Source organism: Entelurus aequoreus, linkage group LG17, assembly GCF_033978785.1.
Source record: "Entelurus aequoreus isolate RoL-2023_Sb linkage group LG17, RoL_Eaeq_v1.1, whole genome shotgun sequence".
In the NCBI taxonomy this organism is placed as follows: Eukaryota; Metazoa; Chordata; class Actinopteri; order Syngnathiformes; family Syngnathidae; genus Entelurus; species Entelurus aequoreus.
Window position 1 is genome coordinate 45,210,918 of NC_084747.1, and position 27,689 is coordinate 45,238,606.

Sequence of the window (27,689 nt, forward strand, 5' to 3'; positions counted from 1 at the left end):
AAATGTATGAAAAATGGAAAAAGATGAGGGGAAAAAATATATTTTTTGTTTTAATATGGTTTCTGTAGGAGGACAAACATGACACTAATTGTTATAACACAGTGTTTATATTAAACATGCTTCACTGATTCGAGTATTTGGCGAGCGCCGTTTTGTCCTACTAATTTTGGCGGTCCTTGAACTCACCTTAGTTTGTTTCCATGTATAACTTTCTCCGACTTTCTAGGACGTGTTTTATGCCACTTCTTTTTCTGTCTCATTTTGTCCACCCAACTGTTAACGTGGTGCGTGAAGGCACAAAGGTGAGTTTTGTTGATGTTATTGACTTGTGTGGAGTGCTAATCAGACATATTTGGTTACTGCATTAATGCTAGCTAATCGATGCTAACATGCTATTTAGGCTAGCTATATGTACATATTGCATCATTATGCCTCATTTGTAGGTATATTTGAGGTCATTTAGTTTCCTTTAAGTCCTTTAAATGTATATCTCTTGACACACTATCTGTATGTAATATGGCTTTTAATTTTTTGCGGCTCCAGACAGATTTGTTTTTGTATTTTTGGTCCAATATGGCTCTTTCAACATTTTGGGTTGCCGACCCCTGGGCTAGGTCAATGAAATTGGTATCAAGACTCTCTCGGATAAATATGCATGGTTTTTGCTCAGGTAAGGTTGCATTTCATGTTTTAACTTTGCGTCTTACGAGGACACGTCCAAGTAAACAAACTAAAACTGCGGCGATATAGCACCCGACACCTGCCACCCGCGACTGAATATCCATTTAACAACCTAACAGTTACTGAATCATTAGCATATTTGATTTTTGTCCTGTTGTCATATGTCACACATTTGTGTACAAAATAAACAAGAGGGGAGATGTAGAACCTCTCATGACAAATTATCATTGACGCTGACTTTCTGGTCTCCTGTTTGTATAAAAAAAAAAAATACAAACAATATCAAGATAATATTTCAAAGGGAAATACTGAATCCTTCTCTGGTGGTTCCTCAAACAAAGTAGTAATGTCCCAATGGTGTCGTCGTTTAGTGGCTTATCAACTTTGTACTGGTCAATGTTAACAAAACAGTCCTGTGTAAAATGTTGTGTACAAAGACAGTATTTATTTTGAAGGGGCATGAAACAAAAAGGAATGTGCTGTCTGGCTGACAGCTTGTCCCTCTCTGGGTCGCGGCGGGGCTGGAGCATATCCCAGCTGCACTGGGGCGGAAAGCAGGGTACGCCCTGGACAAGTCGCCCCTTTATCGCAGGGCCAACACACAGATAGAATCAATCAATCCAAATCAATGTACAGTCGTGGTCAAAAGTTTACATACACTTGTAAAGAACATAATGTCATGGCTGTCTTGAGTTTCTTATCATTTCTACAACTCTTATTTTTTTGTGATAGATTGATTTTAGCACATACTTGTTGGTTGTTGTTGATTGTGGCCAAACAGATACATGTTTGTTTCATCATGACCACAGAACTTTCCTCCCCAGGGTCTTATCTTTGTCCATGTGATGTCAGATGAAACACAAATTGAGATGTTTGGCCACAAAACCCAGCAATATGTTTGGAGGAGAAAAGGTGAGGCCTTTAATCCCAAGAACACCACTCCTACCGTCAAGCATGGTGGTGGTAGTATTATGCTCTGGGCCTGTTTTGCTGCCAATGGAACTGGTGCTTTACAGAGAGTAAATGGGACAATGTAAAAGGAGGATTAACTCCAAATTCTTCAGGACAACCTAAAATCATCAGCCCGGAGGTTGGGTCTTGGGCGCAGTTGGGTGTTCCAACAGGACAATGACCCCAAACACACGTCAAAAGTGGTAAAGGAATGGCTAAATCAGGCTGGAATTAAGGTTTTAGAATGGCCTTCCCGAGGTCCTGACTTAAATGTGTGGACAATGCTGAAGAAACAAGTCCATGTCAGAAAATCAACAAATGTAGCTGAACTGCACCAATTTTGTCAAGAGGAGTGGTCAAAAATTCAACCAGAAGCGTGTGGATGGCTACCAAAAGCGCCTTATTGCAGTGAAACTTGCCAAGGGACATGTAACCAAATATTAACATTGCTGTATGTATACTTTTGACCCAGCAGATTTGCTCACATTTTCAGTAGACCCATAATAAATTCATAAAAGAACCAAACTTCATGAATGTTATTTGTGACCAACAAGTATGTGCTCCAATCACTCTATCACAAAAAAATAAGAGTTGTAGAAATGATAAGAAACTCAAGACAGCCACGACATTATGTTCTTTACAAGTGTGTGTCAACTTTTGACCACGATTGTATATTCCCATTACAAAACTCATACCCCAGTCTAAACTTGTACAAACACACTGCTGTCTAAGCAACTCAGCTACTTTTTGAGCACATTTGACGAAAACCGTGATAATTTTGGCCAAAATGACCGCGATATGAAATGTTCATAATCTTACATCCCTAACGCTCAGACTCATACAGTATAATGGTAGGAAACCAAATGCTACAAACCAAATAATCCACTCAGGATTGAATTCAAAGTCTCCCTACTAACCCACCAGTGCCTCCATGGAAATGCCCCCCTCTACCTCAAAGAACTACTCACCCCCAAATCCTCCACACGACACCTCCGCTCCGGACAGGCTAACCTCCTCCAACCTCCGAGGACAAAGCTACGAACAATGGGAGACCGGGCTTTCTGCTCCGTCGCTCCCAGTCTGCGGAACGCTCTCCCTGACCACTTGAGGGCACCACAGACTGTGGATGCTTTTAAAAAAGGCTTAAAAACCCTTCTTTTTTTAAAAGCCTTTTTTTAGATACATGCATACTAGTTTTAGCTATTTGGCTGTTCTAGTTTTTATTAGGGACCGAATGTCCCTTTGGGACAGAGGACCCTATTGTATTTCTAAGGTTTTATTATTATTATTATACCGCCGCCTCTTTGAGCTGTAATTTGACCCCCTTAACATGCTTCGAAACTCACCAAATTTGACACACACATCAGGACTGGCAAAAATTGAGATCTAATCAAAAAACCAAACCCCAAAACTCAAAATTGCCCTCTAGCGCCCCCTAGGAAGAAAACACAGACAAAACTGCCTGTAACTTCCAGTAGGAATGTCGTAGAGACATGAAACAAAAACCTCTATGTAGGTCTCACTTAGACCTAGATTTCATACACTGACATTCTTCAGAAAAAATCAACAGGAAGTTGGCAATTCCCCCTTCAAAACAAAAGTTTAGTAAAAACAGTCACCTTTGCCTCTTTGAGCTGTAATTTAAAAGTTAAAAGTACCAATGATTGTCTCACACACACACACACACACACTAAGTGTGGCGAAATTATTCTCTGCATTTGACCCATCACCCTTGATCACCCCCTGGGAGGTGAGGGGAGCAGTGGGCAGCAGCGGTGGCCGCGCCCGGGTATCATTTTTGGTGATTTAACCCCCAATTCCAACCCTTGATGATGAGTGCCAAGCAGGGAGGTAATGGTTCCCATTTTTGATAGTCTTTGGTATGACTCGGCCGGGGTTTGAACTCACAACCTACCGATTTCAGGGCGGACACTCTAACCACTAGGCCACTGAGTAGGTTGACCCCCCCTTTGACACCCTTAACATGCTTCAAAACTTACCAAATTGGACACACACATCAGGACTGGCGAAAATTGCGATCTAATCAAAAAACCAAACCCCAAAACTCAGAATTGCGCTCTAGCGCCCCCTAGGAAGAAAACACAGACAAAACTGCTCCTAAGAAGAAAACACAGGCAAACCTGCCCGTAACTTTCAGTAGGAATGTTGTAGGAACATGAAACAAAAATCTCTATGTAGGTCTCACTTAGACCTACATTTCATATATTGACAACCCCCAGCAAAAATCAACAGGAAGTTTGCAATTCCCCCTTCAAAATAAAAGTTGGGTCAAAACAGTCCCCTTTTTTCAAACATTATCTCCTCTGAGCGCGTTTGTCGTTTCGGCTTCAAACTAGCACAGGAGAGAGATTTAACCCTTCTGATTAAAAGTTGATGAAAGAGTTTTAATTACTGCTCCGGTTTGGATTTTATGTGCCGTCAAAGTCGGTCCCGTCCATCGCTGCTTGCAGCTTTAATTTTTATTTATTTTTTTATTATCTTTTTTACATTTTTATTTATTTATTTATTTTTTTTAAATGTACTATAGCACTTTGAGGTTGTTTACTCAATGTAAAGTGTTTTTTATAAATAAAATATATTATTATTATTATTATTACAGTAAAGAGGAAATGTTTTGTGCGTCTGACATGCAAATCCGACACATTTATTCCATTTACAGGCCTTGCTGAGATCCACCCTCTACCGACGTCTCCCGTTACTTATGTGATTTAACCTTAAAAGCTTCTTAAATTAAAATGTTTCCCCCCCGTCGCCGCTTTTTACGACACAGCTCGTCCCGCTTGCGCACACAACCCGGCCACATTTTTCCAGAGCGCCGCGTTTCTGTCCCTACGTTTCCCACAAGCGGATTCCTCGGCAGTCACCACCCGAGTCATGCGTGGCGCTTGTTGCTGAAGGTGCAAGCTGACGGTTTAACTTCTGGCAGCGTATGAGAGGCTGCTGACGTGCGCGTTGGGCAGGAAGTGTGCAAGAAGCGGTGCCGGATCCTGTTTTTCTAGACCGCAGCAGCTGGAGCTGCGCCACAGCTATGACTCGAAACGCTAAACACACACACACACTCTCTCACCCCTTGGCCTCAACTCATAACTTCCTCGCAAACGCCACGCCCACCCAAATTCCTAAATTGGTGCACACACACACGACACCTACAATCATTGCCAATCATGTGTAGCCTTACTTTGAACAACCTCAGCTATTTTCACACCTGACTGCATATAAATGACAAAATGACTATGACTGTCTTTCATCAGATTCTAGGATTCTATGCACATAAAGGTTTTGTCATGATCCGTGGTCCGGATCATGTTTTGTTATGTTCTGTTAGTTTTGGACTCCATAGTTCCTGTTTTTGTGCACCCTTGTTTGTTTTAGTTACCATGGTTACTTATTATTATTATTTAGTTACCTGCTACGTAAAGTTTTGTTTGTTTCATGCCAAAGTTAGTAAGTATTCCATTAGCTTCGAGTGCGACTCGTTTTCCATTTTTTTGTACTACCGCATTTTCCGGAGTATAAGTCGCTCCGGAGTATAAGGCGCACCGGCCGAAAATGCATAATAAAGAAGGAAAAAAACATATATAAGTCGCACTGGAGTGTAAGTCGCATTTTTTGGGGAAATTTATTTGATAAAAACCCAACACCAAGAATAGACATTTGAAAGGCAATTTAAAATAAATAAATAATAGTGCACAACAGGCTGAATAAGTGTACGTTATATAAGGCATAAATAACCAACTGAGAACATGCCTGGTATGTTAACGTAACATATTATGGTAAGAGTCATTCAAATAACTATAACATATAGAACATGCTATACGTTTACCAAACAATCTGTCACTCCTAATCGCTAAATCCCATGAAATCTTATACGCCTAGTTTCTTACGTGAATGAGCTAAATAATATTATTTGATATTTTACGGTAGTGTGTTAATAACTTCGCACATAAGTCGCTCCTGAGTATAAGTCGCACCCCCGGCCAAACTATGAAAAAAACTGCGACTTATAGTCCGAAAAATACTTTGATATTTTGAGGAATAAATCATGTTCCTACCTGCACGCTTTGTCCGGAGTGGTCCATCTGCATTTCGGGAGAACGAACCCCGCAGTAAGCCGCGAAAACCCCGACGTGACAGGTTTTAAATGTCCATCCATCCATCCATTTTCTACCGCTTGTCCCGTTCGGGGTTGCGGGGGGGTGCTGGAGCCTATCTCAGCTACAATCGGGTGGAAGGCGGGGTAATCGTCGGCGGTCACTCGAACGAGTGTGACGATCCTCCTGGTAGGGAGGATGCCTGTGCGTGACTTTGTTTAACGTGGGGAGACTGGTGCACAGACAGTCACCACACGATCCTTGACAGAATCGGGTCAGGGTCCAGTGGCTTGTAGTCCAAGACGACTGGGGACCCTTTTCTGCTGCAGCCTTCTTCCGCCATCGCAGCCGTTGTGGTAGTTCTTAAATCTACCGTCTTCCGCCTGCTCCGCTGTTGAGGTCTTCACCGTATCCCTGGCTAGGGGGCAGTCAGGTACTAGGCCTTTGCCACCTGGGGTAACAGTAGTAAAGGGGTTAACCTCGTAGTGCCCCAAGACCCCCATAGAGGAGCCTCCACTCCGCACCGTAACGTCAATGTTAAAGAGAGCCTTAGAGTCCTTGATTCCAGAGTGTCACTAAACACACCACACTGCCTTGGGAAATCTAGCCAAATAACAGAGGGTAACTTACTGGCTGTTGTCAGTAGTTTGGTTAAGAGCCATGTCTTGCACTGTCACCTTGATGGCAGAGAGAACATTTGCTCACACTAAGAGTGCTACAAATCTTCAAGAAAGTTTCAAAGTACCAAGGTACTAGGGATGGATACCTTTTACATTTGCATGGATTGATTAACATGGACCCCGACTGAAACAAGTTGAAAAACTTATTCGGGTGTTACCATTTAGTGCAGTGGTTCTTAACCTTGTTGGAGGTACCGAACCCCACCAGTTTCATATGCGCGTTCACCGAACCCTTCTTTAGTGAATAATAAAATGTTTTTTTTCAAATTCAAGACAAAGTTATGTTTTTGGTAACACTTTAGTATGGGGAACATATTCTAAGTAACAAAGACTTAATTTAGAGTTTTTTGGACACTAGGGGAACATATTCTAAGTAACAAAGACTTAATTTAGAGTTATTTGGTTAGGGTTAGGGTTAGAGGGTTAGGGCCAGGGTTAGAGGGTTAGGGTTATAATAAGGCCATGCCGAATAAGGCATTAATAAGTACTTAATAATGACTAGTTAAGAGCCAATATGTTACTAAATTGCATGTTAATAAGCAACTAATTAATGGTGAATATGTTCCCCATACTAAAGTGTTACCATGTTTTTTTACAGGTGCACACAATGAACCGTGCATGAACATCACCTTGTTCAAACAACAAAACCAACACAGTGCATAAACTCACAACAAATCACACACCTGCAAATCAGTCTGACTTCTGCTGTTGCCGTATCCGTAATACGCCGATAGGGAGAAGTTTTTATTTACACGATGAGTCGGGTGTGTTTTGACCTCCGCCGAACCCCTGAGCCCGACTCACCGAACCCCTAAGGTTCGATCGAACCCAGGTTAAGAACCACTGATTTAGTGGTCAATTGTACGGAATATGTACTGTACTGTGCAATCTACTAATAAAGGTTTCAATCAATCAATCAATGATGTACCAATGACTGGCACCTGGGAAACGATACTGACCGGTACTTAACGGTACCAATTTTCAGTACTTTCATTACCAAAGTTGGAGGTGTTAAAAATCGCCATGTAAAATCGCTAATCGGTAGCATGTATATGGTATCGCCGATGTAAATAGGCATCAAGTTAGCTGGAAAATTGGAGCCTTGCTTTTGAGCGCTTTCTATCAGGTATGCTTGCTTTGTTGCCATGGAAAATGACAACATTACCAGTCCGTTATTAATACACCAGTTTACGTGGCAAGTTGTTAAGCCGTCCAGTTGCAGACTTGTGAGCGCTTTCCATCAGGTTTGCTTGCTTTGTTGGCATGGAAAATTACAACATCACCAGTTCGTTATTAATACACCAGTTTACGTCCAGTTGCAAAGTCATTGAATTATTGGATCGTTTAATTTGACATGAATCTGTGTCTGGTAGTACCACTGTAATTGGGTCGCTACTTATAAAAGTACTCTAACTCTACCCTCGTCTCCTCCTTTTCCACTCATAAAATCTTTAATAAAAGTAAAAGGGATGTTAAACGATCATTTATTCATTGCATTCGTCATTTATATGCATGTGTGAAACTATTTTTATCCTCTATCAACTGGGTTTTATGATAAAGATTTGGGGTTTTAGGAACTGCTTTTCTATGGGGAAAATTGTTCCAGTTTTCATACGATTCAAATGACCCTTGGGAACAAAATAATAACGAAAGTCTCTCTTTCTCTTCACTGCATACCATATTTTGTACGCTATAGAGCTCACTTATTTGTAAGCCGAACATACCTATATTTAGAGGAATTAAATGGTATACATACTGTATAATGGAGTCTATAAGCTGCATGCAGGTGTACACATTGAGACATGAAATGTTTACTGTACACAGTCAATTGTGTTCATTCACAACGTTGACAAAACACAGTTATTGTATCACGGCGTACAGTAGCTGTCTTCGGCCTTCTCCTGTGAACTGAAACCGCTTCTTCGGCTCACACGATCCATCCTTTTTCCACGGCAGGGGTGTCAAACTCATTTTAGATCAGGGGACACATGGAGGAAAATCTGTGCACACGCGGGCCGGACTATTAAAATCATTGCATTAAAACTAGAGATGCTGATGAATGCTTTAAAAATGTAATATCGGAAATGATCGGTATCGGTTTCCAAATCATCGGTATCGGTTTCAAAATGTAAAATCCATGACTTTTTAAAACTCCGCTGTGTACGCGGACGTAGGGAGAAGTACATAGCGCCAATAAACCTTGAAGGCACTGCCTTTGCGTGCCGGCCCAGTCACATAATATCTACGGCTTTTCACACACACAAGCGAATGCCATGCATACTTGGTCAACAGCCATACAGGTCACACTGAGGGTGGCCGTATAAACAACTTTAACACTGTTACAAATATGCGCCACACTGGGAACCCACACCAAACAAGAATGACACATTTCAGGAGAACATCCGCACCGTAACACAACATAAACACAACAGAACAAATACCCAGAACCCCTTGCAGCACTAACTCTTCCGGGACGCTACAATATACAACTCCCCCCCCCACCTCAACCTCCTCATGCTCTCTCAGGGAGAACATGTCCCAAATTCCAAGCTGCTGTTTTGAGGCATGTTAAAATAAATAATGCACTTTGTGACTTCAATAATAAATATGGCAGTGCCATGTTGGCATTTTTTTCCATAACTTGCGTTGATTTATTTTGGAAAACCTTGTTACATTGTTTAATGCATCCAGCGGGGCATCACAACAAAAGTAGGCATAATAATGTGTTAATTCCACGACTGTATATATCGTATCGGTTGATATCGGAATCGGTAATTAAGAGTTGGATAATATCGGAATATCGGATATCGGGAAAAAAAAGCCATTATCGGACATCGCTAATTCAATCAATCAATCAATGTTTATTTATATAGCCCTAAATCACAAGTGTCTCAAAGGGCTGTACAAGCCACAACGACATCCTCGGTGTCGAGTGGGTCTGACATAATATTGTGAAAGTCCAACACATCAGCGAAATAAAGACAACTTCAGATTGTTTTCTTTGTCTTACTTTGGCCAAAACACATTCTGAAAATATTACAATAAAAATATAGAAAAAACTACAGGCAGCGGTAAAGTTTAGATCCATGAAGGAAAGAAGAAAGTGAATGAATGTTTATAACTGAATACATTTACATATGCATATGTTTTCTTTTGTATTTTTTTATTTTTTTTAATGAATTAAGTAACGTTTATGACAACCTTTTTCCAAAACACAATATAGAAAGTCAGATACAACAGGATGATGCATACATTTATCATTTGGTTACAATTAAGTGGGACCCCAAAAATTTACTGTGGGGCCCCATTTTTATGACTTGATGGGATCTATAAAAATGGGACCCATTACCTTCCTGCTTGGCACTCAGCTTTAAGGGTTGGAATTGGGGGTTAAATCACCAAAAATGATTCCCGGGGGCGGCCACCACTTCTGCTCACTGCTCCCCTCACCTCCCAGGGGGTCAAATGCAGAAAATAATTTCGCCACATCTAGTGTGTGTGTGACAATCATTGGTACTTTAACTTTAACTTTAACCACGATGAAATACGAGGAAAGACCCGTGTGTTGTTTCCTTTAATGTTTATAAGCTTACAATGTTATGCAGAGGTATAGTTATAACACTTTAATAGCCAAAGTATACCATTTATAGTCACGGTGGTGAGTGGGGGTGCAAAATATTTTCTTTTTCCCTAGTGGGGGCTTGACGGAAAATATTCGAGAAGCACTGGTCCAATGTGACGAGGCTGAATTTATTGGCGACATGTGATGCTTGTGAACCCGGAAAATTCATAAACGTTACATCGCTAAGCACAATGTTGTGATTTTGAGGGGGGGAAAAAACAATGCAGTGCTTGCAAACTTTACAAAAGCACATGTTCCATGTATAACTCTATAACATACTGTACATTAGTGCGGTTACATTTAGCCATCTGGTATCTTTGGTTTAAGAGTTATCCTTGAAACTTGCTTTGTATTGCTCCAATGGCGTTTTCAGGCAATTCTAAGCACAATACTGTCATTTTGAGGACCAACTCAAATGCAGTGGTTTCTTACAAAAGCACATGTTTCATGTTAAAACTCAATCTGTCAAACATATTTGGTCTAGAATGAAAGAGTATATAAGAGAATTGACCTTCAGTGCTGAATGATGAGCAGAGGCAGAGTTTGGAGTGTCTTCTTTAGCGTGCTTTCCATTGTTTATGTGCTCACTGTCCACTGTGTCCAGGAACTTGGAAAATATTTTCGTGCCATTTGCTGTTTGACGCCGGGATCATGCTAATTAGCTGCCTGAAAGCGGGTGATTCCACTGTAGAAATAGCCTGCATGTCTTCTAGCACATACGCTGCAATGGCTCTATGAATGTTGTCCTGGCTAGCAGTCCCTCCGTTAAAATCCTTAGGTGAAGTGTCTCTCTTTACTAGCTTCGTCGAAGCACGTTGCTTTTGTAGCTGTTTCAGCATATTTGAATTGCTGTTTTGGGCAGTAGACGGGATCTTTGATCCAAGACACAACTTACATTTAATTAAAATGTTCTTTTCTTTGTGCTCGACAAAAGAAAAGTAGTGAGAATATCTCCATGTTAAGAAACTCGACTGCAACTCCGCCATCGACGTCCCATTGGGGTTGTGAGTTTTTCCTTGCCCTTATATGGGCTCTGTACCGCGGATGTCGTTGTGGCTTGTGCGGCCCTTTGAGACACTTGTGATTTAGGGCTATATAAATAAACATTGATTGATTGATTGATGATCAGACACGCCCCCTCCCTCCCCACACCCACACCCACACCCAGACTCACACAGAGCACGCCTCTTCCTTGTGACACAAGGTATTCAGAAGGACGACACTGCAGCGCTCCAATAAAACACACTCAGATCTTCTGTTTCTAGCCGATACGTAGTAACGCATCATGTAGTAACGGTAACTGAGTTACTGAATATAAAAAATAACGCGTTAGACTACTAGTTACCGCCGAAACTAACGCCGTTACAGTTACTTTGTAATGCGTTAGTCCAAGCACTGGTTATGAGCTTTTCCTCTCCGAACTCAGTTTGTAAACGATCAACGAGTCAGTACAAAGCTAAGAGTCGGAGATTCAAGAAATACACGGCGCACTTACCCATGTAAAAAAATATCCAAATAGGGGAATCTTAAACGATGGTTTAGTGTGGCTGAAACGAGGCTTAGGCTAAATAATTGTTCATTTAAGGGGTTATCCGGCTTAGTGTAGACATAGCCTTAGACCATACTTGCCAACCTTGAGACCTCCGAATTCGGGAGATTGGGGGGTTGAGGTGCAGGCAGCATACTCCTTCCCCTTCGAGCTGTCCTGGATGAAATGAAATTCTTTTTTCCAATCATTTTGGAACTTGCAAGCGTATTTCTTCTTCTTACTCGTCGTCGCCATGTCTCTTCTTCGTTCTTCTGCTTCGTCTCCTTCTTGTTGTGTGTGCAGTTGTGCACTGAGCTCCAAAAGCCGTAGATGTTATTGTAGGGTCCCGCAAGAGTTAGTGTTGCAAGGGGTTCTGGGTATTTGTTCTGTTGTGTTTATGTTGTGTTACGGTGCGGATGTTCTCCCAAAATGTGTTTGTCATTCTTGTTTGGTGTGGGTTCACAGTGTGGCGCATATTTGTAACAGTGTTAAAGTTGTTTATACAGTCACTCTCAGTGTTACCTGTATGGCTGTTGACCAAGTATGCGTTGCATTCACTTGTGTGTGTGAAAAGCTGTAGATATTATGTGATTGGGCCGGCACGCAAAGGCAGTGCCTTTAAGGTTTATTGGAGCTCTGTACTTCTCCCTACATCCGTGAACCACTCCGTACAGCTGCGTTTTAAAAAGTCATGAATTTAACTTTTTGAAACCGATACCGATAATTTCCGATATTACATTTTAAAGCATTTATCGGCCGATAATATCAGACTGCCGATATTAACGCCGACATCTCTAGTCTGTACATGTCGAATGAGAAACACGGGCATGTCTGGATGACTCGCCTCGCTCCGGTTATTATGAAGCTGGCTGTGGCGCGTTTTTTTCTGACGTCACTTCCTGTGTGGGGCGCGGTCTTTCTGGCATCACTTCCTCTCCGAACTGAAGTTTGTAAACGATCAATGAGTCCGTACAAAGCTAAGAGCTGGAGATTCAAGAAATACACGGCGCACTTACCCGTGTAAAAAAATATCCAAGAAGGGGAATCTTAAACGATGGTTTAGTGTGGCTGAAACGGGGCTTAGGCTGAAGAATTATTCGTTTAAAGGCCTACTGAAATGCATTTTTTTTATTTAAACAGGGATAGCAGATTCATTCTATGTGTCATACTTGATCATTTCGCAAATTGCCATATTTTTGCTGAAAGGATTTAGTAGAGAACATCGACGATAAAGTTTTGGTCGCTGATAAAAAAGCTTGTACCGGAAGTAGCGAGACGTCGCAGGTTGAAAGGCTCCTCACATTTCCCCATTGTTTACACCAGCAGCGAGAGCGATTCCGACCGAGAAAGCGACGATTACCCCATTAATTTCAGCGAGGATGAAAGATTCGTGGATAGGACTAGAGTGCAGTGCAGGGAGTATCTTTTTTCGCTCTGACCGTAACTTAGGTACAAGCTGGCTCATTGGATTCCACACTTTCTCCTTTTTCTATTGTGGACCACGGATTTGTATTTTAAACCACCTCGGATACTATATCCTCTTGAAAATGAGAGTCGAGAACGCGAAATGGACATTCACAGTGACTTTTATCTCCATCTGCGAAGCACTTTAGCTACGGAGCTAACGTGATAGCATCGGGCTTAACTGCAGATAAAAACAAAAGAAATAAACCCCTGACTGGAAGGATAGACAGAAAATCAACAATACTATTAAACCATGGACCTGTAACTACACGGTTAATGCTTTCCAGCCTGGCGAAGCTTAACAATGCTGTTGCTAACGACGCCATTGAAGCTAACTTAGCTACTGGACCTCACAGAGCTATGCTAAAATCATTAGCTATCCACCTACGCCAGCCAGCCCTCATCTGCTCATCAACACCCGTGCTCACCTGCGTTCCAGCGATCGACGGAGCGACGAAGAACTTCACCCGATTATCGATGCGGTCGGCGGCTAGCGTCGGATAGCGCGTCTGCTATCCAAGTCAAAGTCCTCCTGGTTGTGTTGCTGCAGCCAGCCGCTAATACACTGATCCCACCTACAGCTTTCTTCTTTGCAGTCTTCATTGTTCATTAAACAAATTGCAAAAGACTCACCAACACAGATGTCCAGAATACTGTGGAATTTTGCGAAGAAAACAGAGCTTTTTGTATTGGATACAATGGTGTCCGAATACTTCCGTTTCAACCATTGACGTCACGCGCATACGTCATCATACATAGACGTTTTCAACCGGAAGTTTAGCGGGAAATTTAAAATTGCACTTTATAAGTTAACCCGGCCGTATTGGCATGTGTTGCAATGTTAAGATTTCATCATTGATATATATTAACTATCAGACTGCGTGGTCGGTAGTAGTGGCTTTCAGTAGGCCTTTAAGGGGTTATCCGGCTTAGTGTAGACATAGCCTTAGACCTGAAGGGATGCTTGAAGCCGCTGATGGTAAGCGAAAGAGAAAAAGCCTTTCATTGCAATTTTAGAAAATAACATCCTGGTTAACACGTTTCCCAGAAGTCCCCCTGCTGCATGCCTTTCACGGGCTTACCCGTGCACTCCACTCGGCGGACGCGCATGCAGCGCACGAGGTCCCACGCTTCGCTCGCACGCACGCAGACCCGGCGGGCGCTTGCGTAGCTATGACGAAAGAAACAAACAAAGCCATACTTAGCAAAGAAAAGAAAGGTGTGAGCCGGCAGATGGATTTAAGCGGGTGGAATTACTTGTGTCAACACATTGCCACAGTGCCGCCTTTCTTTCCCGGGCGCCGGGGGAGCGTGTGCAGACACGTCGCCGTGAGAGGAGCGGTGAGGTAAGAGGATCAATAGGTTTAACAGAGTGCATGGTGAAGACACACCTCTTACACGGGGGTCAGGACATCCCCCACGGCCAGGAGGAGGGAAGCAGAGATGCTTCATTGTTTTTCTTTTTTCCATCCACCCCCGGGGCCCCCATTTCCTTGACGTTGAGAAAGAGCAGAGGATGCAGGTTTGCAACATGCCGGCTAACGTAACTCTCACTGCCGTCCGTCAGCTGTCAGGGAAGGAAAGGTTCTCCGCGGGAATGAGTCCCTGAGCCGGCTCACCATGTGGATGCGGGGGAGTCACTTCCAAACTTTTGCTGGACGAATCCCGAGGGGGAAAGGAAGAAAGAGCGGCTGCCCCCGGAGCTCGTGGTGTGGGCGGCCGCCTGTGCGAGAGTCCGTACACTTGGGATTAAACCTGCCTTTTTTTTTTTTAGTATCTCTTCAGGAACTCGTGGATTTTATGGTGCTTGATTTTTAAGGATTTTCTTTATGCACAAAGTTTCAGAGAAACATGGGACACCACATGTTGTACTGGACTCTCTTCTCCACTCCATGGGTGTTTACCTCCAGATAGAATATCACACAGATCCCCCCAAAAAAGCCTCTTAAAACCGGTGATTTGGGCTCAGTATGAAGCCTGGACTGTGTCCTGGAGTTTCTAGTGACAGGACCATGAAGCACCTTAGCCACTTCCCTTTCAGAAGACACTCCTGGATATGGTAAGTGCTTTTTTTTTTAGACATGTGTGGCGCACCCTATTGGTTGTGCTCAGAATGCTTTGTAAGGTTTTACGTTTGAGTCAATGACTTATGGCCAACTACCGTATTTTTCGGACTATAAGTCGCAGTTTTTTTCATAGTTTAGCCGGGGGTGCGACTTATACTCAGGAGCGACTTATGTGTGAAATTATTACCACATTACCGTAAAATATCAAATAATATTATTTAGCTCATTCACTAGACCAGGGGTCGGCAACCCAAAATGTTGAAAGAGCCATATTGGACCAAAAATACAAAAACAAATCTGTCTGGAGCCGCAAAAAATTAAAAGCCATATTACATGTGTCATGAGATATACATTGAATTAAGAGGACTTAAAGGAAACTAAATGACCTCAAATATACCTACAAATGAGGCATAATGATGCAATATGTACATATCGCTAGCCTAAATAGCATGTTAGCATCGATTAGCTTGCAGTCATGCAGTGACCAAATATGTCTGATTAGCACTCCACACAAGTCAATAACATCAACAAAACTCACCTTTGTGCTCTCATGCACAACGTTAAAAGTGTGGTGGACAAAATGAGACATAAAAAGAAGTGGCATAAAACACGTCCTAGAAAGTCGGAGAAAGTTATACATGTAAACAAACTATACGGTGAGTTCAAGGACCGCCAAAATTAGTAGGACAAAACGGCGCTCGCCAAATACTCGAATCAGTGAAGCATGTTTAATATAAGCAGTGTGATTTATTACAATTAGGGAGGTTTGTGTCATGTTTGTCCTCCTACAGAAACCATAATAAAACAAAAAAATAGATTTTTTTCCCCTCATCTTTTTCCATTCTTCATACATTTTTGAAAAATCTCCAGAGAGCCACTAGGGCGGCGCTAAAGAGCCGCATGCGGCTCCAGAGCCGTGGGTTGCCGACCCCCGGGCTAGACGAATAAGATGTCATGGGATTTAGCGATTAGGAGTGACAGATTGTTTGGTAAACGTATAGCATGTTCTATATGTTATAGTTATTTGAATGACTCTTACCATAATATGTTACGTTAACATACCAGGCACGTTCTCAGTTGGTTATTTATGCGTCATATAACGTACATTTATTCAGCCGGTTGTTCACTATTCTTTATTTATTTTAAATTGCCTTTCAAATGTCTATTCTTGGTGTTGGGTTTTATCAAATAAATTTCCCCCAAAAATGCGACTTAGACTCCAGTGCGACTTATATATGTTTTTTTTTCTTTCTTTATTATGCATTTTCGGCAGGTGCGACTTATACTCCGAAAAATACGACCATGTTTTTTAACCGATCTTGCTCAAATTTGACATACGGTCGTGGTCAAAAGTTTAATACACGTATAAAGAACATAATGTCATGGCTGTCTTGAGTTTCCAATCATTTCTACAACTCTTATTTTTTTTGTGATAGAGTGATTGGAGCACGTACTTGTTGGTCACAAAAAAAACATTCATCAAGTTTAGTTCTTTTATGTATTTATTATGGGTCTACTGAAAATGTGACCAAATCTGCTGGGTCAAAAGTATACATACAGCAATGTTAATATTTAGTTACATGTCCCTTGGCAAGTTTCACTGCAATAAGGCGCTTTTGGTAGCCATCCACAAAGTTCTGGATTAATTTGTGACCACTCCTCTTGACAAAATTGGTGCAGTTCAGCTAAATTTGTTGGTGTTCTGACATGGACTTGTTTCTTCAGCATTGTCCACATGTTCTCAATGGGGTTTAAGTCAGGACTTTGGGAAGGCCATTCCAAAACCGTTAATTCTAACCTGATTTAGCCATTCCTTTATCACTTTTGACGTGTGTTTAGGGTCAATGTCTTGAAAAAATATATCACTCTTGAATCAACACAGTAGTTAATACTATGATCAATGTTAATTAAAATACTAAATGTGGGATATAAATAATAATGGAAGTATAAGTGTTTGTATATAGTATATAAATTGGTACAAAGGTTTATTTAACACGTGTACAAGGATATTTCACATGCCTTTACTGTGTATATAGTTGAACTGTGTTTATGTTGTGTATAATGTGTATTTATAATATGTTGTACAAAGGACATTTAATAATTTTCGGAAGCTCATCTTGTACTTGACATTGTTTATAGGGTAAGGCGCAATAAGTGTTCAACCTCAGCCTAAACCCTTTCGGTCTGCAACATTTTCAATCTATGAATATACAAATGTTTGTTTATTTTGTTGACGATTGACCGAAGAATAATAAACTACCTACCTAATTGTCCTGTTGGAACACCCAACTGCGCCCAAGACCCAACCTCCGGGCTGATGATTTTAGGTTGTCCTGAAGAATTTGGAGGTAATCCTCCTTTTTCATTGTCCCATTTACTCTCTGCAAAGCACCAGTTCTGTCGGGAGCAAAACAGGCCCAGAGCATAATACTACCACCACCATGCTTGACGGTAGGAATGGTGTTCCTGGGCTTAAAGGCCTCACCTTTTCTCCACCAAACATATTGCTGGGTATTGTGGCCAAACAGCTCAATTTTTGTTTCCTCTGACCACAGAACTTTCTTCCAGTGTTATCTTTGTCCATGTGATCAGCAGCAAACTTTAGACGAGCCTTAAGGTGTCGCTTCTGGAGCAAGGGCTTCCTTCTTGCATGGTAGCCTCTCCGTCCATGGTGATGCAAAACACGGTCTGTGTTCTAGCAGCTTCCAATTCATTGCAGACCTGCTTTTTGGTGGTTCTCGGTTGACTCTTGATCATCCTGACCAATTTTCTCTCAGCAGCTGGTGATCCCTTGCGTTTTCTTTCCTGATCGTGGCAGTGACAAAACTGTGCCATGCACTTTATACTTACGAACAATTGTCTGCACAGTTGCTCTTGGGACCTTAAGCTGCTTTGAAATGGCTCCAAGTGACTTTCCTGACTTGTTCAAGTCAATGATTCGTTTTTTCAGATCTGTGCTAAGTTCCTTTGATGTTTGTAACCGAGTCTAATGACCGCATCACATGAACTCAGAGAAGTCAACAGGTGTCGTCAATCATAATCACCCACATGAAGTTAAGAGGTCATGCCATGAAGCTAATTTGATTTGATTGTATTTTTCTACGTCACCAAAATTGATAATGTACACTACCGTTCAAAAGTTTGGGGTCACCCAAACAATTTTGTGGAATAGCCTTCATTTCTAAGAACAAGAAAAGACTGTCGAGTTTCAGATGAAAGTTCTCTTTTTCTGGCCATTTTGAGCGTTTAATTGACCCCACAAATGTGATGCTCCAGAAACTCAATCTGCTCAAAAGAAGGTAAGTTTTGTAGCTTCTGTAACGAGCTAAACTGTTTTCAGATGTGTGAACATGATTGCACAAGGGTTTTCTAATTATCAATTAGCCTTCTGAGCCAATGAGCAAACACATTGTACCATTAGAACACTGGAGTGATAGTTGCTGGAAATGGGCCTCTATACACCTATGTAGATATTGCACCAAAAACCAGACATTTGCAGCTAGAATAGTCATTTACCACATTAGCAATGTATAAAGTGTATTTCTTTAAAGTTAAGACTAGTTTAAAGTTATCTTCATTGAAAAGTACAGTGCTTTTCCTTCAAAAATAAGGACATTTCAATGTGACCCCAAACTTTTGAACGGTAGTGTATGTTGCTGTATGTATACTTTCGACCCAGCAGATTGGGTCACATTTTCAGTAGACCCATAATAAATTCATAAAAGAACCAAACTTCATGAATGTTTTTTTGTGACCAACAAGTATGTGCTCCAATCACTCTATCACAAAAAAAAATAAGAGTTGTAGAAATGATTGGAAACTCAGGACAGCCATGACATTATGTTCTTTACACGTGTATGTAAACTTTTGACCACGACTGTAAGTATGCTTGAATGTTTGTGGCAAATTTTGCAGCGATTGGACAAAACACCCTAAAGTTAGTGCGTGTTTTTGTTGAGCTGTGTGAGAAATTTCAAGTCAATCCAATTTATGGGGTTGAATAACAGCGTGTTGTGTTTTTGTCAGACAAATAATAGCACAGGCGACACAGCAGAGGAGCATGATTTGGCAACTTTTGTTTCGCAGTTGAAGCTTAGCAGATGTTATTGCTGATGCACCCTGTAGGCTTTTCCCCAGTCTTAGCTCTGACATAGTCAGGGAAACACGAGCCAAACGTTTCCTGTCCTTTTTTATGCCACAACAAACTGCCATAAAAAAATAACACTAATTTAATGTTTACTGCCGGCAAAAACCTTGATAACTGCTGTGTTTGTCTGGCTTTTTTCCGCTGTCTGGTTTTGATTAGTCATCCCAAATGAGGCTGTTTGTTGTCTTTTGGGAATAGTTGTGCCATAGCTACGCTTTAGAATCAGACAAGGAAGTGCGTGTGCACAGAGCCGAGTCAGTGATGTCATCAAAAACGGCTTGTTGGGATGTGTACGGACAGATATGGTGTTATCGTTTCATCGTTGCAACTACCACTTTGCCTGCTGCACTCATGCACACACTTTTTGCTCTCACACAAGGCACAACCACTACAGCAGAACGCCTAAACTCAAACAGATCAACCTTGTATTTGTTCCGATTTCGACAACATTCTTCCCAAATGTCCCCTAATATCATTATATACACTGCAAAAACTGAAATCTAAGTAAGATTGATATTTGCTTATTTTCTGTCTGATAAGATCATTCTTCTCACTAAGCAGATTTTATGTTAGAGTGTTTTACTTGTTTTAAGTGTTTTGGTCCTAAATGATCTCAGTAAGATATTACAGCTTGTTGCTGAGATGTTATGACCTATATTGAGTAAAACATGCTTGAAACTAGAATATCAAGTGTTGCAAAGCTGTGTCATCAACACTCACAAGTATAAAACTACTTTTTTAAAGTAATAATTTCTTATTTCAAGCATGAAAAAAAAAATCATGACTTTGACACAATTGTGTCTCATAATTAAAACGAATGACAGCCAAATGGACTTTGCTGTTTTATTTTCAATGAAACAATAGAAAACACGTACTCATATAGTAGTACAGTTGGCACGGTACAGTAAACTGACAGTTAATATTTAAGCATTTAACATGTGACATTTCTAATTATTTTGAACAGAAATAGTTCATGCACATTCAGATGAATTCTTCAAAATTACAATAAAAAAATTTTTTGGCCGGGGGCCGGGTTGTATATATGCGCACTAATTGACTGAAAGAGCACGCACTTGGCGCGATGATGTCATGTTATCGATGGAAAAATGCATTTTTAGACCATATGATTTGCTTGAGCGGCTAGGAGACCCCGAGAGTAACAAGCGGTTGCCTTGTTACCTTTCCATTAAGAACAATAAACTAGTTTTTAGTATAAGTTTGCTGGTTTCAAGAAATGTAATGCCGAGCGCATATCATTATGTCAACATAATGGCACTAGCATTTACTTAATTTAAGAATATTTTTCAACATATTGAGCAAAAACGTCTCTTTTTTTTTCTACCAATAAAAGTGCACTTGTTATTAGTGAGAATATACTTATTTTAAGGTATTTTTGGGTTCATTGAAGTTAGCTAATTTTACTTGTTTTGGACAGTCTTGACAAGCCAAATGTTCTTGTTCTATTGGCAGGTAATTTTGCTTAGTTAAAATAAAATACCCCTCATTTTTGTATTTTTTTTCTTGTTTTTGAACACTGACTTTTTGCCGTGTAGCCTTTATTAACTGTATAGGCAGTTCTTCACCTTCATACAACTGTAAAAATAAGTTAATTGCTGTCAATATTACAATGTAACAATAAAGCAGTGAATATAATTTAATAGACTGCAAAGACAAGATATTTAATGTTGGAACTGGGAAACTTGATTTATTTTTGCAAATAATCATTAATTTAGACTGCAACACATTGCAAAAAAGTTGGCACAGGGGCATTTTTACCACTGTGTTACATGGCCTTTTCTTTTAACAACACTCAGTAAATGTTTGGGAACTGAGGAGACCGATTGAAGCTTTCCAGGTGGAATTATTTCCCATTCTTGCTTGATGTACAGCTTAAGTTGTTCAACAGTCCAGGGTCTCTGTTGTCGTATTTTAGGCTTCATAATGCGCCACACATTTTCAATGGGAGACAGGTCTGGACTACAGGCAGGTCAGTCTAGTACCCGCACTCTTTTACTATGTCTTGCTGAAATAAGCAGGGGCGTCCATGAAAAAGACGTTGCTAGGATGGCATAATTTGTTACTCCAAAACCTATATGTACCTTTCAGCATTAATGGTGCCTTCACAGATATGTAAGTTACCCTTGCCTTGGGCACTAATACACCCCCATACCATCACAGATGCTGGCTTTTGAACTTTGCGCCTAGAACAGTACGGATGGTTATTTTCCTCTTTGGTCCGGAGGACACGATGTCCACGGTTTCCAAAAACAATTTGAAATGTGGACTTGTCAGACCACAGAACACTTTTCCACTTTGTATCAGTCCATCTTAGATGAGCTCAGGCCCAGCGAAGCCGACGGCGTTTCTGGGTGTTGTTGATAAACGGTTTTCGCCTTGCATAGGAGAGTTTTAACTTGCACTTACAGATGTAGCGACCAACTGTAGTTACTGACAGTGGGTTTCTGAAGTGTTCGTGAGCCCATGTGGTGATATCCTTTACACACTGATGTCGCTTGTTGATGCAGTACAGCCTGAGGGATCGAAGATCACGGGCTTAGCTGCTTACGTGCAGTGATTTCTCCAGATTCTCTGAACCCTTTGATGATATTACGGACCGTAGATGCTGAAATCCCTAAATTCCTTGCAATAGCTGGTTGAGAAAGCTGGGGCTCAGCGTTTCTGGGTGTTGTTGATAAATGGCGTTCGCTTTGCATAGTAGAGTTTAAACTTGCACTTACAGATGTAACGACGAACTGTAGTTACTGACAGTGGTTTTCTGATGTGTTCCTGAGCCCATGTGGTGATATCCTTTACACGCTGATGTCGCTTTTTGATGCAGTACCTGCAGTACGGTGTCTGAGGGATTGAAGGTCGCGGGCATTCAATGTTGGTTTTCTCCAGATTCTCTGACTTTTTGATGATATTACGGACCGTAGATGGTGAAATCCCTGAATTCCTTGTTCTTAAACTTTTCAATAATTTTCTCACGCATTTGTTGTGACCCTCGCCCCATCCTTGTTTGTGAATGACTGAGCATTTCATAACAGCTGCTTTTATACCCAATCATGGCACCCACCCGTTCCCAACTAGCCTGTCCACCTGTGGGATGTTCCAAATAAGTGTTTGATGAGCATTCCTCAATTTTTTCAGTCTTTTTTGCCACTTGTGCCAGCTTTTTTGAAACATGTTGCAGGCATGAAATTCCGAATGAGTTAAAATGTGCAAAAAAATAACAAAAGTTTTCCAGTTCGAACGTTAAATATCTTGTCTTTGCAGTGTGTTCAATTGAATATAGGTTGAAAAGGATTTGCAATTCATTGTATTTTGTTTTTATTTACAATTTACACAACGTACCAACTTCACTTGTAAATGTTTTTGTGGGATAATAAATAACGAAGCTGCATTTTTGTCAGTCCCTCTAGGATTTTGTGGACTATTTTTTTGTAATTGTTGCAGCTTAAAGTTTCAAGTGTTTAAAGGAGAGACACTGGGCATATAATTCATTGTGGGTGTGGCACATGTGGTTATGGCGGAATATAGTTTGGAAAAAGTCACTCTTTCCCATCAGACTGTGACGATAGTGACACCGTGACGCACGCACACATTTGTGCTGCTCAGTGGTGTGCACCGTGGGAAAAGTGTTGTGATGCAATAAGTCACATGGCTTTGATTAAAGAAAAAGCTGACCAAACGAGTATGGTTTACCCTCTTTAAGATGTTTGTTTACATGCTTTTTTTTATTTCTCTTTGCTATTTGGGCTTATTGGACCCTAATTAGAATAACAAGTAAAAATCATCTTTTGATATGATGTACTTATTAGTCCATCAAACGTGTACTTAGAATAGAATATAATGGACTTTATTGTCATTATATTTGCATTTAACGAGATTAAGGACTCCAATTTAAGGTGCGGTAGTGGGAACAAATATGGGGTAAAAATAAATTAAATTACACAACAGGTAATAAAGAAAAAACTAACAATTGAAATAAACAAACTACTATCCAATAAAGATAATAAGCAATCCTGTACAATACACAAAACACTATAGAAATACAAAATACTGTACAATATACAGAACAAGACAAGAGTACCGCAGTAATAAATAACAATCCGTGTCGGATGTGTTGCACTCGAAGGGTAATATTGCACAGTAGGGCATTAGGGTAGGATATTGTATAGGGGTGAATTATTATTATAAGTTAGAGTTCAAGATGGTGACAGCTCTGGGAAAGAAGCTGTCTCTGAGTCTGTTTGTTCTGGCTCTGATGCACCTATAGCGCCTGCCCGATGGTAGCAGGTTGAATAGGTGGAAGCCAGGGTGTGTGCTGTCCTTGGTGATGCTTTTTGCTCTGTTGAGGCAGCGGGAGTTGTGTAAATCCTTCAGGGAGGGGAAGGAGCAGCCGATGATTTTTTGCGCAGACTTTACGACCCTCTGAATCGCCTGTTTGTCTGCTTCAGTGCGGCTGGCGTACCACACTGTTATGCAGCCGAGTGATAGAAGGTCGCCAAATACTTCATTTGTAGTGACATACTCATTTTTATTTTTACACTTTTTTTTCCAAATTCCCTTGTATGTTGTACTCTTCTGACACCACCAGATGGCAGTATACGTGTCCATATGTCGGCATAAGACCACAATTCAGTAGTGTACACAGTTTTGGAAATAAGATCTAAAAGGTGCTGTCCACGCATGTGGCCACTAAGCCTTTAGAGGGTTTTAAGGAGGAGGGTTTATTTTGGGGTGAAAGACAAAGGACGCATTTTTCACGTTCTCTTTGCTTTGGGGTCAATTGACGTTCTTGGCTCATATTTCCTTTCTTTCTTAGATATGAAGACAAAACAATATAATGTCACAATGTCACAGTTTGGATTACTCTCTCTGCCAGTTACTTTCGAGTTGAGTCGAGTTTGTGTTTATTTGGAACATGCATGCATACGACATGATACGTCACAATTTCCAGTGTCTCTATTCAACATGTTTCGAAAAGGAGTAGGAAGAAGCAGAGTTGATTTAATCCTACCCCTGTTCCTTTACATAGCAGTTTCTAAAACGTTTGTTCACTTCCTGTTCTCAATTTATTCACAATATACTTTTTAAAGTAATAACATTGAAAATAGATTGATAAACAAATACCGTATTTTTCGGACTATAAGTCGCTCCGGAGTATAAGTCACACCGACCGAAAATGCATAATAAAGAAGGGAAAAAACATATATAAGTCGCACTGGAGTATAAGTCGCATTTTTTGGGGAAATTTATTTGATAAAACCCAACACCAAGAATAGACATTTGAAAGGCAATTTAAAATAAATAAAGAATAGTGAACAACAGGCTGAATAAGTGTACGTTATATGACGCATAAATAACCAACTGAGAACGTGCCTGGTATGTTAACGTAACATATTATGGTGAGAGTCATTCAAATAACTATAACATATAGAACATGCTATACGTTTACCAAACAATCCGTCACTCCTAATCGCTAAATCCCATGAAATCTTATACGTCTAGTCTCTTACGTGAATGAGCTAAATAATATTATTTGATATTTTACGGTAATGTGTTAACAATTTCACACATAAGTCACTCCTGAGTAAAAGTCGCACCCCCGGCCAAACTATGAAAAAAACTGCGACTTATAGTCCGAAAAATACGATAATAATTAGTGAAGTAAGTTATATTTCATATGGTGAGATAAGTAAGATTATCTAAAAAATGAACGGATGGATGAAATAATTTCAGAATGTTTGTCGTGGTTCTTCTTCTTTGTACTTTGTAAACACTTTAAGTTTGAAGAGTTTCTTGAAGTGGATTATATTAGTACATTGTAGTGTTGTAACGATACCAATATTTTGGTAGCGGCACTAAAATTATTTCGATACTTTTCAGTACTTTTCTAAATAAACGAGACCACAAAAAAATTGCATTATTGGCTTTATTTTAACAAAAGAATCATACGGTACATTAAACATATGTTTCTTATTGCACGTTTGTCCTTGAATAAAATAGTGAACATACAAGACAACTTGTCTTTTAGTAGTAAGTAAACAAACAAAGGCTCCTAATTTAGTCTGCTGACGTATGCAGTAACATATTGTGTCATTTATCATTCTATTATTTTGTCAACATTATTAAGGACAAGTGGTAGAAAATGAATTATTAATCTACTTGTTCATTTACTGTTAATATCTGCTTACTTTCTCTTTTAACATGTTCTATCTACACTTCTGTTAAAATGTAATAATCACTTATTCTTCTGTTGTTTGATACTTTACATTAGTTTTGGATGATACCACACATTTGGGTATCAATCCGATACCAAGTAGTTACAGGATCATACATTGGTCATATTCAGAGTCCTCATGAGTCCAGGGACAATATTTCCTGAGTTTATAAACATAATATACATTTAAAAAAAGAAGAAAGAAGATGTGATGCCAAAAAATATAGACGTAATCATATTAGTATTGACTAGATACGGTCCTGTACTTGGTATCATTACAGTGGATGTTATGTGTAGATCCACCAATGGTGTTTGTTTACATTGTGACGTTGGTGAGCTACGGTGTGTAGTGAAGCATGTTTAGATATTCCTCGTCCTGCAGGGATGATACTTGTAAGAAACGTACTTTATTTGTCGCCATGGAGGTGAGGATTACTGATTTAGAAGTAGCTAAAACATGTCTTAAAGCACCTCTTCCTGAGGGCGTTTCAGTATTATAACTTCACTTTTATTGTTAGTTTTTAAGCCAAAATGCGTCTGTTTTCCCTTTTCTGTCTACACACTGTGTCTGCTTGTAAGTACTCTGTGATTGTGCGCTGCTGAACATGCTCGTCTGCTTGTAAACCAGCAATGACACGACGTGACGACGACGCGGGCGATACCGGTACGTTTCAGAGGCGGCATAGTACCGAAAATGATTCATTAGTATCGCGGTACTATACTAACACCGGTATACCGTACAACCCTAGTACATTGTTTGATTTCTTTGCTTAATCCATTCCATATTTTTAGTTCCACATACTGATATACTGAAGGTCTCAAGTGTTGTACGTGCATACAAATGTTTTAATCTACATTTTTCTCGAAGATTATATTTCTCCTCTTTTGTTGAGAAGAATTGTTGTACATTCTTGGGTAGCAGATTGTAGTTTGCTTTGTGCATAATTTTGCTTTGGAAAATGCCTTCTTTTTACTGCCGCCCAACTCCAGCATCCATCTTTCCTTCTTGCTGCATGCGCTTGTTGCTCTGACACTTAATAGGTTCTCCACACTCTCTCCATGGTCCGACACGTAGTAGAACCCTTCAACGTGCAGCAAGTAATGAGAAAGTGAGGCTTATCGTACGCAGCATAATGTAGTGTCTTTAGTGCCGTGTTTCATTGATTAAGAAACAACTTGAAGCATGGCTGTTACTCACTGATTCGTCTCAGTTTCATCTGCATGGAGGCTAACTGGGAATGCGCCTCACCCCCCTCCCCCCAGATTGTACGAGATGGAACTCAATGATGGCACGTTTTCAATTCGCATAGTAGAGTTTTAACTTGCACTTACAGATGTAGCGACAAACTGTAGTTACTGACAGTGGGTTTCTGAAGTGTTCCTGAGCCCATGTGGTGATATCATTTACACACTGATGTCGCTTGTTGATGCAGCACACCCTGAGGGATCAAAGGTCACGGGCTTAGCTGCTTACGTGCAGTGATTTCTCCAGATTCTCTGAACCCTTTGATGATATTACGGACCGCAGATGGTGAAATCCCTAAATTCCTTGCAATAGCTGGTTGAGAAAGGTTTTTCTTAAACTGTTCAACAATTTGCTCACGCATTTGTTGACAAAGTGGTGACCCTCGCCCCATCCTTGTTTGTGAATGACTGAGCATTTCATGGAATCTACTTTTATACCCAATCATGTTACCCACCTGTTCCCAATTTGCCTGTTCAACTGTGGGATGTTCCAATTAAGTGTTTTATGAGCATTCCTCAACTTTATCAGTATTTATTGCCACCTTTCCCAACTTCCTTGTCACGTGTTGCTGGCATCAAATTCTAAAGTAAATGATTATTTACAAAGAAATTTTTTTTTATCAGTTTGAACATCAAATATGTTGTCTTTGTAGCATATTCAATTGAATATGGGTTGAAAATGATTTGCAAATCATTGTATTCCGTTTATATTTACATCTAACACAATCTCCCAACTCATATGAAAACAGGGTTTGTACTTAGCAAACTCATCCCGCGGGCCGGATAAAACCTGTTCGCGGGCCTGATCCGGGCCGTACGTTTGACACCCCTGGTTTAGATGCTTCACTCTTGCTTTTGCTTCGCAATTTAATGACTATTTTTGAATGGACACTGAGCGTTCCTATAAATATAATGAAATGTGTGTACAATGCTGTTTGAAATGCACTCATTATGGTCTGTTAATCAA

At 40.4% G+C, this 27,689-nt stretch overlaps 1 protein-coding gene across 3 annotated transcripts in view; it reads left to right on the forward strand.

The window, feature by feature from the left end:
- pde4d (phosphodiesterase 4D, cAMP-specific) overlaps nt 1-27,689 on the forward strand; it is a 422,736-nt gene that overhangs the window by 264,377 nt on the left and 130,670 nt on the right. Inside the window, exon 1 of one of the 3 annotated variants that reach the window (XM_062025751.1) lies at nt 14,393-15,097. The exons of the other annotated variants lie outside the window; for them this stretch is intronic. Within the exon in view, the coding sequence (XP_061881735.1) occupies nt 15,009-15,097 (89 nt within the window). The 5' untranslated portion in view covers nt 14,393-15,008. Of the gene's footprint in view, nt 1-14,392; nt 15,098-27,689 lie in introns of those variants that run through there. 3 annotated transcript variants of the gene reach the window in all.